The sequence below is a fragment of the Pelecanus crispus genome, chromosome Z, assembly GCF_030463565.1.
Source record: "Pelecanus crispus isolate bPelCri1 chromosome Z, bPelCri1.pri, whole genome shotgun sequence".
Classification (NCBI taxonomy): Eukaryota; Metazoa; Chordata; class Aves; order Pelecaniformes; family Pelecanidae; genus Pelecanus; species Pelecanus crispus.
Genome location: NC_134676.1, coordinates 77404224 through 77420694, shown reverse-complemented (window position 1 = coordinate 77420694; position 16471 = coordinate 77404224). Strand labels below are relative to the sequence as shown.

The following is a 16471-nucleotide window of genomic DNA, read 5'->3' as shown; positions in this document are numbered from 1 at the left end:
CCTCCTTCCCCCCCCGGCCGGCCCGCGGGGGCGGTGGCGACTACAAGTCCCGGCTGCCCGGGGAGGAGCCGGCGCGGGGCCGCCGCTCGCCGTCCCTCCCGGTGGGAGCGCAGCGCAGCCCAGCGACCGCCCGCAGCCCCAGCGGCAGCGCCAGCCGCGGCCGCTCGGCAACTTTTCTCGCCTCCGGAGCTGGCGAGGGGAACGCACCGAGGGCTGCGGAGGGGAGCCGTGCGAGGGAGCCGGGGACGGGAGTGCGGTGCAGCGGGCGGCTGCGGAGGGGAGCCGTGCGGGGGAGTCCCGCAAGGCAACCGTGCGGGGCAACGCGCGGTGGGCTCGGAAAGGGGAGCCGGGCCGGGCAGCCTCGCAGGGGACCGGGGCTGCGGAGGGGAGCCGGGCCGGGCAGCCTCGCGGGGGAGCCTCTCCCGCCGTGCAGGGCAGCCGGGCAGGGCGAGCGCCCGGGCGCAGGTGCCGGGCAGGGGCGCCTTGCCGGTGGCTGCGGGGGGCGGCGCGGGGTGCCGCCCCGGAGCCGGGCCGCTCCAGCCCCGCGGGGCGTGGGGGGCGTGGGCCGAGCCCCCCCTCCGGCCCCGGGGCGTGGGCGCGGCGGCGGCCCCATGGGCGGCGGCGGGGGGCGGCTCTGCGCGGGGGCCGCCCGCCGCGGCTGATGCCGCTGCTGGCCGCCCGCGGGGCGGCTGACGCGGGCGGCGGGGCCGGGGCCGGGGGAGGCGGCGGCGGCGGGCGGCTCCCGGCCATGTGGCGGCCGAAGGTGCGCGGGCTCCTGGGCCGGGCGTGCCTGCTGCTGCTGCCGCCCTGCGCCCTACTGCTGGCGGCAGTGCCCGGCTCCGCGTCCCATCCGCAGCCCTGCCAGATCCTGCGGCGCATCGGGCACACCGTCAGGGTGGGGGCCACCCACCTGCAGCCCCGCGCCGCCGCCTGGCCCGGGGAGGCGGCGGGCGGCAGCCCCGAGGCGGGGAGCGCGGCGGGGCCGCGGGGCCGGCGGCCGGGGGTCGGCGGCGGCGGGGAGCGGCGGCCGCCCCCCTCGCCCTCGCCGCGGGACGCGCTGCTGCTGGCTGTGGCGAACCTGAACGGCGTGGCCGGGCTGCTGCCCTACAACCTGTCCCTGGAGGTGGTGATGGCGATCGAGGCGGGGCTGGGCGACCTGCCCCTCTTCCCCTTCTCTTCCCCCAGCGCCTCCTGGAGCAACGACCCCGTCTCCTTCCTGCAGAGCCTCTGCCACACCGTAGTGGTGCAGGGGGTCTCCGCCATCCTCGCCTTCCCGCAGAGCCGCGGGGAGATGCTGGAGCTGGACTTCATCTCGGCGGCGCTGCGCATCCCCGTGGTCAGCATCGTGCTGGGCGAGTTCCCCCGGCGGAGCCCGGTAAGGCGCCGGGGGGCGCGGGGCGGCGGGCAGGGCCCTCCCCCGCCCTGGGGCCGGGCAGCGCGGTGCCCCCCGCGCAGGCGGCACCCGCCCCGCGCCCCCCGGGCACCCTGCGGGGAAGGGTCGGGGTCCGGCTGCCGGCTGGGCACAGGCGTGGGAGCCGGGCCGCTGCAGGGGTGGCGAGGGACACGTCCCGAGCCCTGCCGGGGGAGAAGCACTCTGACTGTGGGGCCGCCGGAGCCGCTTTTTTTGGTTTTTCCCTCCTCTTGCATCCTCTCCCCTCTTGGCCCTTGATCCCAGCCTAGGGGTGGAGGGGGATGAGCGTCCGCTCCGTGGAAAGGCAGAGCTCGGTGGCAAAAGCTAAGTTGTGATCCCGAAGTCATACGCCGCATTAAGTTGTAGACTTGAGAGGAGAAAGGGTGTCCAGTACATGCACTGGTGAGAAGCTCCTCTTCTGGAGGTCATTATCTTGGCTTTTGGAGGAGGACACGTTTCCCAGACCTCCCAGACCAAAAGAAGGTTGTTAGCAAAACAAACAAACAAACAAACAAAAAACCCCAAAGTCTAAAACGAGCATTCAGGGTGTTTATTCATCGCTAGGCTAAGCACTGTGCTTTGTTTGTGTGCGGGCACTGAAAGTTGTTCACCAGATGACACTTCTCAGGGAAGTTATTCCCTGTAACTTGACTTTGCATTGAGCTATCTAAAGCGTTAGGATTTTCATTACTTGTAATTCATCCATCACTGCTAGATCAGATTTTTGCTAAATCGCCTAACTAAAGTAGTAGAAACTAAAGTCTGACTGCATCTGTGTTTGATTGTGTAGCTAACATAACAGAAACTAAATTCATTGTGTTTGACTGTCAGAGGCACAAATAGTCGTAGTGTCCAAGGGCAGCTAAACTTTCTGTTACACAGATATGATGACTTAGTGTTACACATTCTGGAAAAAGGTGATAGTTCAATATTTTGCAAATGTGTGTTTGATACTAGTAATCATCTTCAAGCAAAAGAGTTGGAAGAAAATGCTGTATTCTGTGTGGCCCATGCAAGGGAAGTCATGAGTAAAATGGCAGGAGCTGCCATTTAAATAGACAGGAGAAATAGTTGTTTTATATGAAAAGAGATAGCTCAACTTTGCTCTCAAAATGTAATCAGAAAAAAAACATTAGCAACTGAATTTGCTTTGCGAAAGAAAATACAAAACCCAGCCTGACTCACCGTTAGACTTCTGGGTTTTTTTGCGTTAGGTGGCTGCAGAAAAGGTGGGAAAAGAAAGTCTGTGCTAGGCAGCTCCTAGTCTGTAATTGAAGGTGTGACTGTGTATGTTGGTCTGAACTCTGCTAGTTTTCTCCACCTCAGAAAAACCTATATAACTCAGGTTTCTGTACATTTATGCAGAAACTCAAGGGTAATCTGTGCCACTGAATGCCACTATTGATGCGCACTTGGTGCCAATAGCATTCAAGTTTGTTTAGTTACATCTACCAGCTTTGGAGCTGCATTTACAGTTGTGCTGGAGTCAATAGCCAAAGCTCCCTGAAGATCAGATCCTGAACTCAGCATCTCCTTGCTCTATTAAAATCAGAATTATTTTTTTTTCCATCTTAGAGATGGGTCTAAGTTCATCCAAAGCTGCCTGAGGACACGAGATGCATTAAATACTTGTAGAAGGGGGTAGAGTCATTGAGCCTTTCCACAGACTTCAGCACTCCTGCTTAACTTTCAAATTGTTCTCAGCCAACTGGATCAATCTATCCAAGTCAGGACTTTGTTCTTAAGCAGACATGAGTGTCATTGTCTTCAGTGACAGTGAAACCAATGCCTGACATTGAACCTGTGCTGAACAGAGTCTGTTTTTTTCCAGCTGAACTAAAAAAAAAAATCGCTCTTCAAGGCTCTGTGGATTTTAAAAACATCTCAGCCTTACTTAAAGGCCAGCAGGTAATAACAAGTATGTTAGTCTTTCAAGATTGGCTTGGAGGGCCTGACATCTTTCTGAAGAATGTTTTTTCATACCTTCACGTAATAAATACCATTTTAAAGCTAACTCTGGAGGCAATGCTCCAGCAGCCTTACTTTGCATACTTCCCAGAGTTACGGGATTTCCAACAGCATCTTGGACCTGAGGGACCCCAGAGATGTTGGCCTCAGCAGCCTCTGATGTTTTACTACCTGCTGCAGGCCAGGATTTTTTGTCACTCACAGTCTCATGTCACTCTCATATCATGGACCTCCTACCTTCCCAGGTTAACAGCCCTGGAGCCACAGACTGGCTGCTTCTACTGACTGGCAATTTTAGAGGAGGCAAGTGTAAATGGCATCTTTGTAGGTGAGACAGATCTTGCTAATAGGCCCAGCATGCAGTTTTTCAGACAAGAAAAGTCAGAAAGAAAAGACTGAGATCTAACCCTGATTCTGAAATGTGAAGCATCGGCCTCCCTGGAGTCACCCTTCCTGCTGGTACTTTGGCAGAGCAATCCTTCCTCCCTCCAAAACACCACTGCAGCACACCATGGGGGGCTGCCCGGGGTTAGCTTTTTTCCCAGGCAGGAACAGAAGCAGACCCAAAACTTGTTTGCCCTTGAAGGACATTTCCCACTGTCTGCCATATGAGGAGCATGGGAAACATGCTAACGAATGTGACGTTTGCTAGATGCTGTCTCAGGTTGCTTCTCTTTAGCATTCAGAATTTTTGTTATGATGGTTTTAAGGTAGTAATGTCTAACAAGGTCTCATTTTCCACATCATGCCAGCACAGAAGCGTATGCATACACTTGTACCACTGCTGAACATTAACATTACTACTTCATACAGAATTTTATATATAATAAGCAGATACTCACTGTAATTGAAAAGCACATTGATCTTTGAGCAGATCTTCCCTAACATGGCAAAAAGCAATACTTAAAATGAAAAGGAAGATAAGAATCCAGAACCGAATACATTTCAATAATACTGGCTGTTGCCTCCATGACATCTGATGATACACTTCAAACATGTAACATCAGGAGGAGATCCGCAGTGTCACAGCTGGGCAACTACAGTCAGCTGGATACCTAGAGTCTTTTCAAAAGCTTTCTGGTTGCTTGAGCATCTTTAAAAGCCTGTTTCTCATTAAATTTTACTCTCCTGAAGTTTTTTTTTTAAAAAAAAGGGGGGCAAAGAGTCTTCCCCCGTGACAGCTAACAATCACAAGACAGCAACCGTCACATGGTGTGGTATAGCATTCGTTCTCTCACAAGCAACAGCTTTTGCTGGAGGTTCAGGATTGGGTGTGGCAAAACATACACATGGCTTCCAGGGATGCTACAGAGTAAAATGTGACATCCTTTTGCATTTGTATATGTGATTTAATGACTAACATATACTGACAGTAAATCCAGATGCTGTTGTGACCAGAAAAAAGCTGTTTACTTTTCTGAATTTACTGTCACTCCAGTAAATTTTCACACTCTCGGTAAGCAAAAGTAACAATTCATCACTATCATTCAGCAAGCAAAAATACCCTGGATTTCTTTACTACTAGCATGAATACAGATTGCACTGAAGCTTTGACAGATCATTATTTTGGAGAGAGCAGCTCACAAGCACTGATGCCACTGAGGCAGGGCTTGTCATGTTATGTATGTTTGTATGAAGAAACACAGTTTATTTTTTCATTCCAAGACTGCCAATGTGATTAATAATTTTCCCAGGGACAGAACAGAGAACAGGTCCAGGGAACATGAGCTGTAAGTAAATACAGTGATAACACTTCTAGTACCACAGTTCAGGCTGAGAGTTTGGGAAGAATAGCCCATAATATCTCTTTTATAGGTGATACTATCAGAAACACAGGGGAGATCATGTTTGCAGCAGCGTTCTCTGAACTTCAGAACTTAGGGAGTATTTTCAGTGGATTTCAGCTAAATCAGTAGCTCTGGTGTCTTCTAACATGAAAACGAATCTTCTCAGAGTAACGAAACAGAATAAAGTAAATCTGATTCATCAGTCCCTGCATAGCCAGTCTGTGCTTTATCTGGTTTCCTGAGGAACTGAAATTGCTGCCACTGCTGATTACTGCTATGACTTCAGAGAGGGTTAGAAGAATAAATAAACCAAGTCAGGGTTTTAGGTTAAACAGTGAATTTCCTGGTGAAGGATTAAGTTCAGCCTCAGAACAGATGCTGTAAAAAGAAACTGACCATTAACGTTTAATTTTTGCTTCATTTTTAAAGGAATTAAGCTTTCGTTTGAAAGCAGCTTTATAGTTTATACATATCAAACCACCCTGGGTGGGGAATGACACATCTTTCCCTTTTGGAAATAGCCAGGAATACCACTGTGTGTATAGTGTCCCCAGGAGCCACGCTGCCCTGCAAGACACTGGCTATGCAGAGCAGCAGCAAGGGCAGGTACAAATTACAGCAAGGGAATGGAGATGTGGGAAAGCTTCTCTCCAACTAAATGCCCAAAGACGCTTTTTTTCCTCCTTCCAGCCAGAACTGCGTTTTTGCAGAAAAGTATTTTGATCAAGAAAAAGAATTAAAAATCTCATTGTCCAGGAGAGACTGCAGAACATATGCCTAGCTTCAGGCTCTGGTAATTGAAACTGTCATTGCTAATCTGACATGATGAAGTTTTTACTAGTTACTGTGTAGATGAGGAATATGTATTCGGTCTTTCCCTGTGATTACCCACCCTCCTCACCTCACGGTGCATAAATAGTTTTGTGCACTTCAAGAGGGTTTATGAGAGGTGCCTTGAGGGGAAAAAAGGATGGAAATTGAAAGGACGTGCAAAGAAATGTTCAGCTGCTTCTCTTTCAGCCAAAGGTCTCTGTGCAGTTTTGCTCATAGTGAGCTTTTGAAACTTGTATAATTTAGGCCACAGATCTGCTATAAAGTGAGAGTCCTTTTACATTGCCAGCTAATGTAAAAAAGCTTTGTGTAAGTAACAGTTTTGCTCCGTAGCCAGGTATCCTGTAGAGTCATTCATTTTTTTAAACACAGATTTCAGAGGCATAACTGACGTTTTGCTGGTAGCATTGTGGTCCTAGCACCATGCAAGAAGTCTCCTTATTGTAACAGTCCTCTGTTAAAAAGCAGTTACGCAATATTTACTAACTGATCCAATCTCCTGCCTCTCACATGCTTTTCCCCAATATCATATGTTGTCCTCAGGCTGTTACTTTGAGAATGGATTTACTTGTGCTCTTGTGCTGTGTTGAACATCATCAGCTATGAAAGTAACACAGGTTTCATAGTGCACTGTGTTGTTAGCTGAAGCAAATCTGTTACCTTTAAGCTGATAAATGATGTGTGTTGAAGGGAAATGAGTCCTTGTTTATATTCCTGTCCATGGTCAGAAAGCCCTCAGTTTTGTGAAAGTGATGGTGCATGATGTTTGGGAGTTGTATTTTGCGGTTTTTCACCTTGTTTGATGCTCAGGGTCTGTTTTCTCTGTGTGTTGCACTCTTGATAATACAAGAAGTCACCTTTGTCCCCTAAACTGTCAGGGTCATAATAAACACTATTTAAAACACCGCTAAAGGCATCCAGCCATGTAAAACAGAACATTGCAGCCTACCTACCCATGGAGACTTCTTTAAGGGTAGTTTCTCTGTCAACAAGCTTTGTATACACAGAAGCATGGGACAATGAAAGAAAATGAAGAACTATTCTCTTTATTCCAGATACAGTGTTTAAGGAGGATTCAGTTAATCATGACTGCAAAAGATCCTTTTTCAGAATGCAAGAAAGTGCTGAGAGTATTTTTACTTTCAGTTTTCTCCTCTGGATCCTTAATTTTAATATCCTGTTGAGACAGAAGGACACAGAACTGTTGCTGGGGTGAACTTGTCCAAGTAGCACCTTTCAGTGCTATCTCCAGTCCCTCTTCTCTGGAAAAAAGCCCCTAGAAATCCATTTAATTCACTATCCTGCCACTGGGGTTTTGAAATTAAGGGGTCTTGCAGCTTAGAATATTTTAGCGTTGTATGTGGTGAATGTATACAACACTTTGAGGTATGAGAATGCATTATTTTTCCTGGTGTTTTGTTGCGTATGGAAGAGCAAATTTTTGAGGTGAAAAAGTGTTTTCAAGCATATTAATTCAGGACTTGAAGTTCTTTGTAATACTAGAAAGTTATTTAACACCCAAGTCTCAGTGAACTCTTACAGCAGGCTTCTTTCTTGCTTTAATACTTAGCTTAGACAGCATAAAGGTGTTCTTATTTTATAGTATTCGTAATTTGTAGTAAGTTGTGAGGCTTGGTTTTGACAGCCACCATTCACAGCATTATTCATCATCCATAATATTCCGTACGCTCTTCTTTATCTTTTCCTGGCAATTATTATTTAAGGAAATGCTGGATATGCCACAGTTTGAGTGTCTGCTTATTTCCAAGTTAGGGGGTTAGAAGCGCCTACATACTGATCTAAGACTTTGAAAACTGGGTAGTGCAGCATTAGTTGAAATACATCCACTGAAGATTCTTCATCTGAGTGGCTTCGAGTAAACAGTGAGCAATCTATCTCAAATACAGCCAGGGGTTATTACCCAGCTTTAGAATGTGCACTGAGTCTATAATTATTTAAGGTATCTGACTCTGGGATTCCGTACATAAAATTATGCCAATGATCACTTTGTTCTTGAAGTACATCCAGTTCTGTCAAGTTTTATGACATCACTTAGTCAAATTTATAAATTCTGTGTATGATCAGTTATATCAATTCCATTTGAAAAGGGTAGTAAAGAGTTAAGTTTTGGGAAAGGGGTGGAGGGAAGGTGATTCTTGTAGTTAAATACTATACCAGTACACATTTCCTACATAAATGAAAAACAGAAGAGAGCCACCAAAATGATGCGAGGGCTGGAGCACCTCTCCTACGAGGCCAGGCTGAGAGAGTTGGGGTTGTTCAGCCTGGAGAAGAGAAGGCTGCGAGGAGACCTTCTTGTGGCCTTTCAGTACTTAAAGGGGGCCTATAGGAAGGATGGGGACAATCTTTTTAGCAAGGCCTGTTGTGACAGGACAAGGAATAATGGATTTAAACTAAAGAAGAATAGATTTAGACTAGACATAAAAAAGAAATTTTTTCCCAATGAGGGTGGTGAAGCACTGGACCGGGTTGCCCAGAGAGGTATTGGAGGCCCCATCCCTGGCAACATTGCAGGTCAGGTTGGATGGGGCTCTGAGCAACCTGATCTGGTTAAAGCTGTCCCTGCTCACTGCAGGGGGGGTGGGCTAGATGATCCCTAGAGGTCCCTTCCAACCCAAAGCATTCTATGGCGCTGGTGAGGCCGTACCTGGAATACTGTGTCCAGTTTTGGGCCCCTCAATACAAGAAAGACATTGAGGTGCTGGAGCGTGTCCAGAGAAGGGCAACGAAGCTGGTGAAGGGTCTGGAGCACAGGCCTTATGAGGAGCGGCCGAGGGAACTGGGGTTGTTTAGCCTAGAGAAGAGGAGGCTGAGGGGAGACCTTATCGCTCTCTACAACTACCTGAAAGGAGGTTGTAGTGAGGTGGGTGTTGGTCTCTTTTCCCAAGCAGTTAGCGACAGGACAAGAGGAAACATCCTGAAGTTGTGTCAGGGGAGGTTTAGATTGGATATGAGGAAAAATTTCTTCACGGAAAGGGTAGTCAAGCATTGGAACAGGCTGCCCAGAGAGGTGGTGGAGTCACCATCCCTGGAAGTGTTCAAAAAACAGGTAGATGTGGCACTTCAGGACATGGTTTAGTCTCATGCTGTCATACTAGATTCTGGAGAAGATATCTGAGCTGGCTAGTAACAATATTTTCTCACTCCTCATCCTGTGCTGCTGCTCTGTGCAGAAAAAGCCGAGTTAACATTGAATTCAATACCATACATGATGTTTTCTTCTGTGTTTTTTGCTATTTAGGTATTCACAAAGCAATGTCTTCCTTATTGCATAGCCTAGAAGAGGTCTTTCATAATACACTGCACAAACTGATATGAGGGATTAAATTATGACAGGGTTAAATCATTAATTATTACTTTACTGAATGACATGCATTATTAGAAGAAACACCAAAGAATATTTAGCTGTACTCACTAAGTAAAAATTAAAAAATTGGCCAAAAAAGACAACTTCAAAGACAATTTGCTAGCAGATACTATATGAATACAAAAGTGATGGTACCAAGCAGATTATTATCTAATATAGTAGATAATTACTCTCTAGAAAACACTCTCTAGAAATGTAAGTTGGGGTGTTCAGTATAACTTCCCCCAAGAATTCATCCACAAAAGTCACAGAAAGCACCCCATCTTTCCACTAAAAAATGGCAGACCTAGGTAAGCAGAGCTATGGAAATTAGAAAACAGCCACGGATCTTGTCATGCTGTATGTTATTCGATTCTATGCTCACAATTAAGTTCAAAGACAGATGTTCTCATCTGGGGTATATTTAATGAGTTATTTATTATTTAAATCCTTGAAATACTGAAAACTCACATAATTAGAACTTTAGGCTAGGTTGGATTTAGTTACAGTTTTAAGTCATCAAATAAAATGTTTATCTCGTGTTCTGTTCTTTTCCTCTGTGGGTTTCCATGTAATTCTTTAATGTGAAAGAAACCCAGGCATAGCATGGCTAGAATTTATGTATTTATTGTAATTAGCAGAACACTGGAAAAGCACAGTTTCTTTTTAAATTCTAGATTTGTCTTTCGAAGAAGAATCAGGCTATAGATCCATGTTTCTCTAGATCTGACTGAAAAGCTTTTAAAGAGGGGAAGGATCATCATTTCAGTTTGGTTGAACAGGGGAGTACACTGAATCTCACTGCAATACCAATAGCTATGCATTGCAGAGTTTATTCTGAATAGCTGAAAGGAGCCAGAGAAAAGAGAGGGAAGAAAACAGGAAAAGGAAGCAAGAAAACTAGAAACATAAATGTCAGTGACACAGGGAGGGAGAAGGAGAAAATAAACTGAATTGAGAATAGAGGAAGAGGTGCCCTTCTCTGTCTCTTTACTTTTTGTGATTCCAGAAGCATAAAAACAGGGGAACTGAATTTTATATGAAAGCACTGTACAAGGAGCTGGGATCACAGAGTGAAACACCTTGGCCAACCAAGTCAAGGTTGAATTAGCAAGGCTGTCTTGATCCCTGGCTAAGGACAGTTACTTTCAGTGTGTAATGCTTCCCCAAAAAAATAGTGCAGACCTCCCAGGGAACTGCTAAGTCAACATCTAGGAAGCAGTGAAAGGAATAGGGATTAGATCAAAGGCAGATAGCGGTTTATTGCTGCTGCTGGTGGCCTTCTTGCAAAGGGTGTGGGGCCTCAGTGTGGGTGGATGTAATTAGTGGAAGTCTTTTTTCCTCCTTGCTGAGAATTACAGGAAGAGAGATGCACCTGGGCGTCTCAGGACACAGTCCCACCTAATGCTCTGGCATCTGGGGTCAGACATCTTCTGGTCAGCATTTCAGAGCACCAGGAGACAGACCAAGGTCACTTGGATACACACAGCATCTACCAATAGGTACCCAAAAGGGGTTTCCTAAGAAATGGGAGCAAGTTCAGTCACAGCAGCTTTAGGATTGCAGCTTTGGACAACAGAGACTGTTCCTTATTTCTGGTCTGGCCCTGAAGGTCTCCCTGTTCTCCCAAACAACACATTGATCAGCCAAGTTGGTTCTCAGCACCATGGGGAGAGGATGTGCAGATGATGGAAGTAACAGCAGAACTGGGAGAAAGATTTAAGCTTGAGTAGGCAGCAATGATAAATGATTCATTTATTAAGGGAGTCACACTCAAGCAAAGCCATTTGTGCAAGGCACTCCTTGTTGGTGTGACTAAGAAGTTCACAATATGGCCCTGAGTGCTTCACAGCTGTCACATCAAGCTACCAACATCACCCTTGTTAATTATGGACAACTACATGAAGAACTGAGAAGGAAGGGACTTGACAGTGTGGCATACCACAAAGCACAGTAAACCACAGTGATTGTTACGTGCTGCCTTTGCAGGGCATTGCAACCAATTGTTTATGTGCAGCTGGCCTCAGGACTTGGTTTTGGCTGTAGGCAGGGTTTCAGAACATATTTCTGTTCAGGCTTGATGTTCACCACTCAGACCTGAGCTTATTGTGTCCTTTCCCCGCAGTGTAGTACAATGCAGCCATTCATGAGCATCTTGCATCCCTGTAGCATATCTATACCCTGTTGGTATGCGTGTACCGCTGCAGTGCTACGCAGCCATCCCTATCTCTGCAAGGTATGTCAGTGCATTATCAGCAAGTTGAGAGATGATGCTGAACCTCCCAGATGTGCCCTGCTGCGTGGAGTGTCCCTTGCAATGGACTGCACCCTTGCGGGAGTGGTGAACTGGGAGAGCCCTCAGGAGCTGACTGGAAGGTTTCCACTTGGCACTGGTTTGAAAAGATTTGGTGTGCAGGGTGCTGGCTAAAAAGCTTTTATCGGAAATGTTTCAGTCACCTGAATCTGCATAGCTGCGGGCAGCAGATGGGGAGGTGGAGAAGGAGGGAGAGAAGAGTGAACATGAACACAGGTGCACCCTCAAGCTGCCACTAAAGCACAGTAAATGGGGAAATTACTGTGATCATTTGATTGTTATTATTATATAGGAGAAATCAAATGTTAGGGAATTCAGAAGCAGGCACCATTTTTTTCTTTCCTTGCTATGGTATTTTTATTACTTTTTCTTCACCAGCTTTCATCTGTGATGATAGTTTCTAAAGCCTGTTTTACAATGTGGAAAGTATTTGAAATGCATTATAAAAATCTATGCATATGCTGCACAGGCATATTTTAAACTCTTAGTATTTCCCTAAAGGCATGCTATTCCACTTCCAGCTTTTTTAAGACTGTGAAGGAAATGATTGCCCGTGCTGCTCATAAGATGTTTTACAAGACTTTCTAACTTAAGACAGAGTTAAAAGACGAGATAGATCTTCAAGCATAAACTGAGATTTTAAAAATGAAGTTTTGCATTTGTTGTAAGGAAAGAACTATTAGACATAGCAATGTCTATAATAGGGATATTAGCCAGAAAGAGCAGCTGTATTATGCACTGGGTTGTCTCAGTGGTGCTACTGATAAAGCAGTTGCATTACACTCATCTTAATAGTGTACTCACTCAAACTGGCTTAAAAAGAACTTTTTTTTGAAGATTGGATAAAAAGTATTATGAGTTCACAGTTTGATAATTTTCCGGTGCTATTTTAGATGAAAGTATAATTATTTACCACTTTCTCAACGTGTAAGGCTCACTCATATGTATCAGTTAAACAGCTCTCTGTAGGAGTACAGTTGTTTTTAAGGATTTACTGTACTCAACATAAGCATCAGAACGTGGGAAAAACAGATCTAACCTTTACTTGGAGGTGATAGCTGTCCTCTTTCAAGAGTGTACTGGAAGTGTTTCAGCTGTGATTTACATTTTCTTATTATGCCAATTCCGTGGAGTTGATTTTACTCCTACATTGGAAGGGCAACAAGGTGAAGGAGTTATGTGCCTGGTTTCCTCTGTTTAAATTGCATGTGATAGGTGATAAACTATAGAGCTCCAAGGGGACAAATATATACCCAATAACAGCCTTGAGGCGAATGTAGGTAAATAGTTAAAGCAAAAAGCATTGATTATTTTTGGTTTAAGCTTTGAGACATGAAAACTTCAGACGTCGTTGCACCATGTTGCACTTGCCAAACAGGAGTTTCCAGGAGCTTATTTCCAGAGTACAAAATCATAGAATTGTTTAGGTTGGAAAAGACCTTTAAGATCTTCAAGTCCAACCATTAACCTAACCAAGCAACGCTTTGAAGGAACGCTCTGCTCTTCTGCCATCTCCCATTTCCCAGGCATCCACCAAGCACACAACCCGCATCAGTAACATTTAGCGATGTTTCCTTGCTCCAGGGCAGCAGAAGGAGGTGGTGTGGTGCTGTATGATCCGCACATCCCACCTTCATTGCCAGTTCTGCAAAACCAGTTGCACTGCCTGGTGTGGCGGGCAAACAGCCTGCTACTGTTACCAGCTACCTTCCGATCACACAGAGGGGCAGCTCATGCCTAGCTCCCACCGGCATCTGTAAAATTGTCTACTGCAGAGCTAATGGGGGGGAAATGATAAAACATGGCATCAGTGTTTGTTCCTCAGAGATTCGGGGGAGAAAAAAACCACCTATTAATCACCTCTTTAAAAGTTCATATGACAATGTATCAGTGTAGAAATAGGCTGGGTAGGCTGGTACAGTTAACAATGCTCTTGTGGCCTCTGATTAGAAATCTTGCATCAGCAGTCAACACAGGGAAGCCAAAATGATGATTATTCAGTCACCCTGATGATCATCTTTTTATACACATGAATTATTTACATAGTACAGGGTACTTACACACTTGTTAATTAAAGCCTGCTTTTTTCATTCAGTTATACCCCTAAGATATCCTTAGAGGATGTAATCTTTCTAACGGCATTTATTTCATATTCATTGTGCCATATTTTGTTTAATGTTATCTTTCATTGTATAAACAGAAAATCCTTCAGTGCAGAATACTTGTGGGAAAGGATTCCTCACACTGAGAATTTCTTTTGAGAGAGATGGGTGATCAGTCTGTTTTGAATATTGATGCCCAGAATCCCCAGGAACCCTCAGATTTTTTTTCAGCTATGCCATTTTCTACCTACTCTTCCATTTTCAGTGCAGCATACTCATTTCACGTTTTCTTAATCTTGCCCATTGGTCTTTGTTCTGAGGTCCTGTCTTCCACTATGGGATAATACAGATCCTAAATTAACAGAGTCTTGACTCCAGAAAAAGACCACAAGGCTCTATTGTGATACAAATGATCAGCAACATAAATTGCTCATCACTCACTGTTCATCACATTCTCTGAAGAGCGCCAAAAATAAGACACTTATTTATAAATAGCTCAGCCTGCTAGATTCCAGTGAAACTCGATTTTGTATCTTCCCACCATTTTGACAGTGCATATAAATATGTAACATGTAGTTATGTGAAAGTTAGCTGTGCTGTGATGTCCTCCTTGGGTATTCACAACCCTTACAGGTTTACAGCGAAAGAATAAATTGCAAAATGAGACTTGTGGTGGGATGCAGCATACCACATGATTAGCATAAGAAAGATGCTTTGCTTGACAGAGAATGGGAGCTTGTTGCCTAGATCATACTGCTCCTGTATTCCTCCCCAGAAGTGTACTTTAAGAGGAAAACAAAGTGAGAATTCACAGTGAATAATACATCTGATAATCACAGACAATTTTTTCTGCCTGAAAACCACCTGAAATTTCTGGAACAAGCACGAACAATGTAAGCATTAGGAATAACTGCATCCCAGAGCCTTCCAAAAAAATGTATGAAAGTGCTTCCTTTTACTTCACTGGCTTTGAATAGGGACCAGCTTGAGATACAGTTTTGGTTGTTTGGCTAAGCTGCATGATTTTTTTTTTTTTCTCTTCCAATCTGATAAACGCAGGAATTGGAGATACACATGGAATCTGGAACTTGCAAATACTGCAAGTGTTTGGTTTTGCTATTAATTTTCTATGAGCATTTGTCCTAGTGTAGTTTGATTATTGGAATGTTCATGAAAAGCAAATATTGAGGAGAACAGGAACAGCTGAAGTGAATCATTTCATTCATGTGAGTATCTATGTGTTGTTTCTAATGCAATTGCCATCATTAAAAAAACCAAACCAATATATTCAGACTTCCTGTTCATTTAAGTGTGGTGTGTCTTTGCTTAGGATGAGGAACTAGTCCAATAGGATTTGTAGCTTGTTGCTGTGATATTAAAACTATATTCATAAGTGAACTTAACACTTCTATCAACTTTAACCTTTAATTTTACCTGACTTAGCCTTACGTTCACCAGAGAGTTCCCTTCACTTAAAAATCTGTAGAAAGCCATTCACGGACTTAAGATCAAGGATAATTCAGACAATTAATCTTCTTGTGGATCTGTATTATGCCAACACTATGAGAGCAAATGCATGTCTTCCGAGAGTCATACAAAATTATTACAATCTTATTAGAGAATAATAAGCACCAAAATGGCTTATTATTGTCAGTAAGAGGGGGAGAAATGAGTATGCAGTCTGACTATTGAACAGGGGACTCAAATGGGAAATTCAGGCTTCTCCAACACAGTTAAAAACATACGGGAAAATACACTGGGCTGAGTATTGGAATAGTTACTGGTCTACCAGTCCAGGCATGGAGAAGCCCGCCTGAATTTCCTTGCTTTGTCAGAAGTTTCTTCTGGAAGGTTAAAAGTAGTCCAAGGCTGTCAAAATCAGCAGCAACCCGTTCCCTGTCTGTAAATGACACGCTGAGTCTGCGTGCCCATTTGACAGCTGCCCAATGTAATGATGATGTGGTTGCCATTGGAGCTGCTGTGGGGTGCTGCAGCATCCATCCTTTTTAAGAGTATTAGCGGTGAGAGGAAGAAACAGCCTTCCCAGAGAGCAAGTTCCCTGCTGTGCACAAAATCTTTTTTGCAGAGGACTTTATTTGACCTGAGTGGTGCTTCCAGTGTCACAGCGTGGGCCAGGAGACGGACACTGCCCTGCTGGTGGGGTAATTCCCCTTGCCTTCACTGTGAGCTTGGAGGGTGTTGTTCCAGCAGCCTTCACACCTCTTCACCTGGTGTCCCCCCTGCCCAGTTTAACAGTCCACATGTGTGTTAATCAATATGCTCAAGCATGTATAAAATCTTCAGTCATTTTAAGCATGATCTCCAAACATTGCTTACCTTTCAGAAAAGAAAAGCAAACCGTTCACAGAAGATCCTGCTTTCTGTGAGCGTTTCTCTCTCCCTTTTATTCTTGCAGCTGGCTGGCTGTTCCACTCCAATTTTTTAATAATACATTCTGGTGTTCTGTGTGGTACCTGGTAAAGGGTTTTAAGCAGGGAATTTTACAGAATATTCCAGTTCCTTTGCTCAGACAGGGTAGTGCAGCCTCTGTGTTGCTGCGAAATATCAAAGTGACATTACAACAAACTTCAGAGCTTATGGTATTTCACCTTCCTTAGTTCCATCCCAAGTCACTGAAGTGTGTAGAAGTCTAATTCATCTTTTGGAAAACTGACCAAAGCTTGCATTCAA

The 16471-nt window shown here is 45.0% G+C and overlaps 1 protein-coding gene across 1 annotated transcript in view; it reads left to right on the top strand.

Annotated features, from left to right (window-relative positions):
- Window positions 1–661: 661 nt before the first annotated feature.
- GRIN3A (glutamate ionotropic receptor NMDA type subunit 3A) overlaps window positions 662–16471 on the top strand; it is a 78756-nt gene continuing 62946 nt past the window's right edge. Inside the window, exon 1 of the mRNA XM_075726654.1 lies at window positions 662–1375. Within this exon, the coding sequence (XP_075582769.1) occupies window positions 662–1375 (714 nt within the window). The remainder of the gene's footprint in view (window positions 1376–16471) is intronic.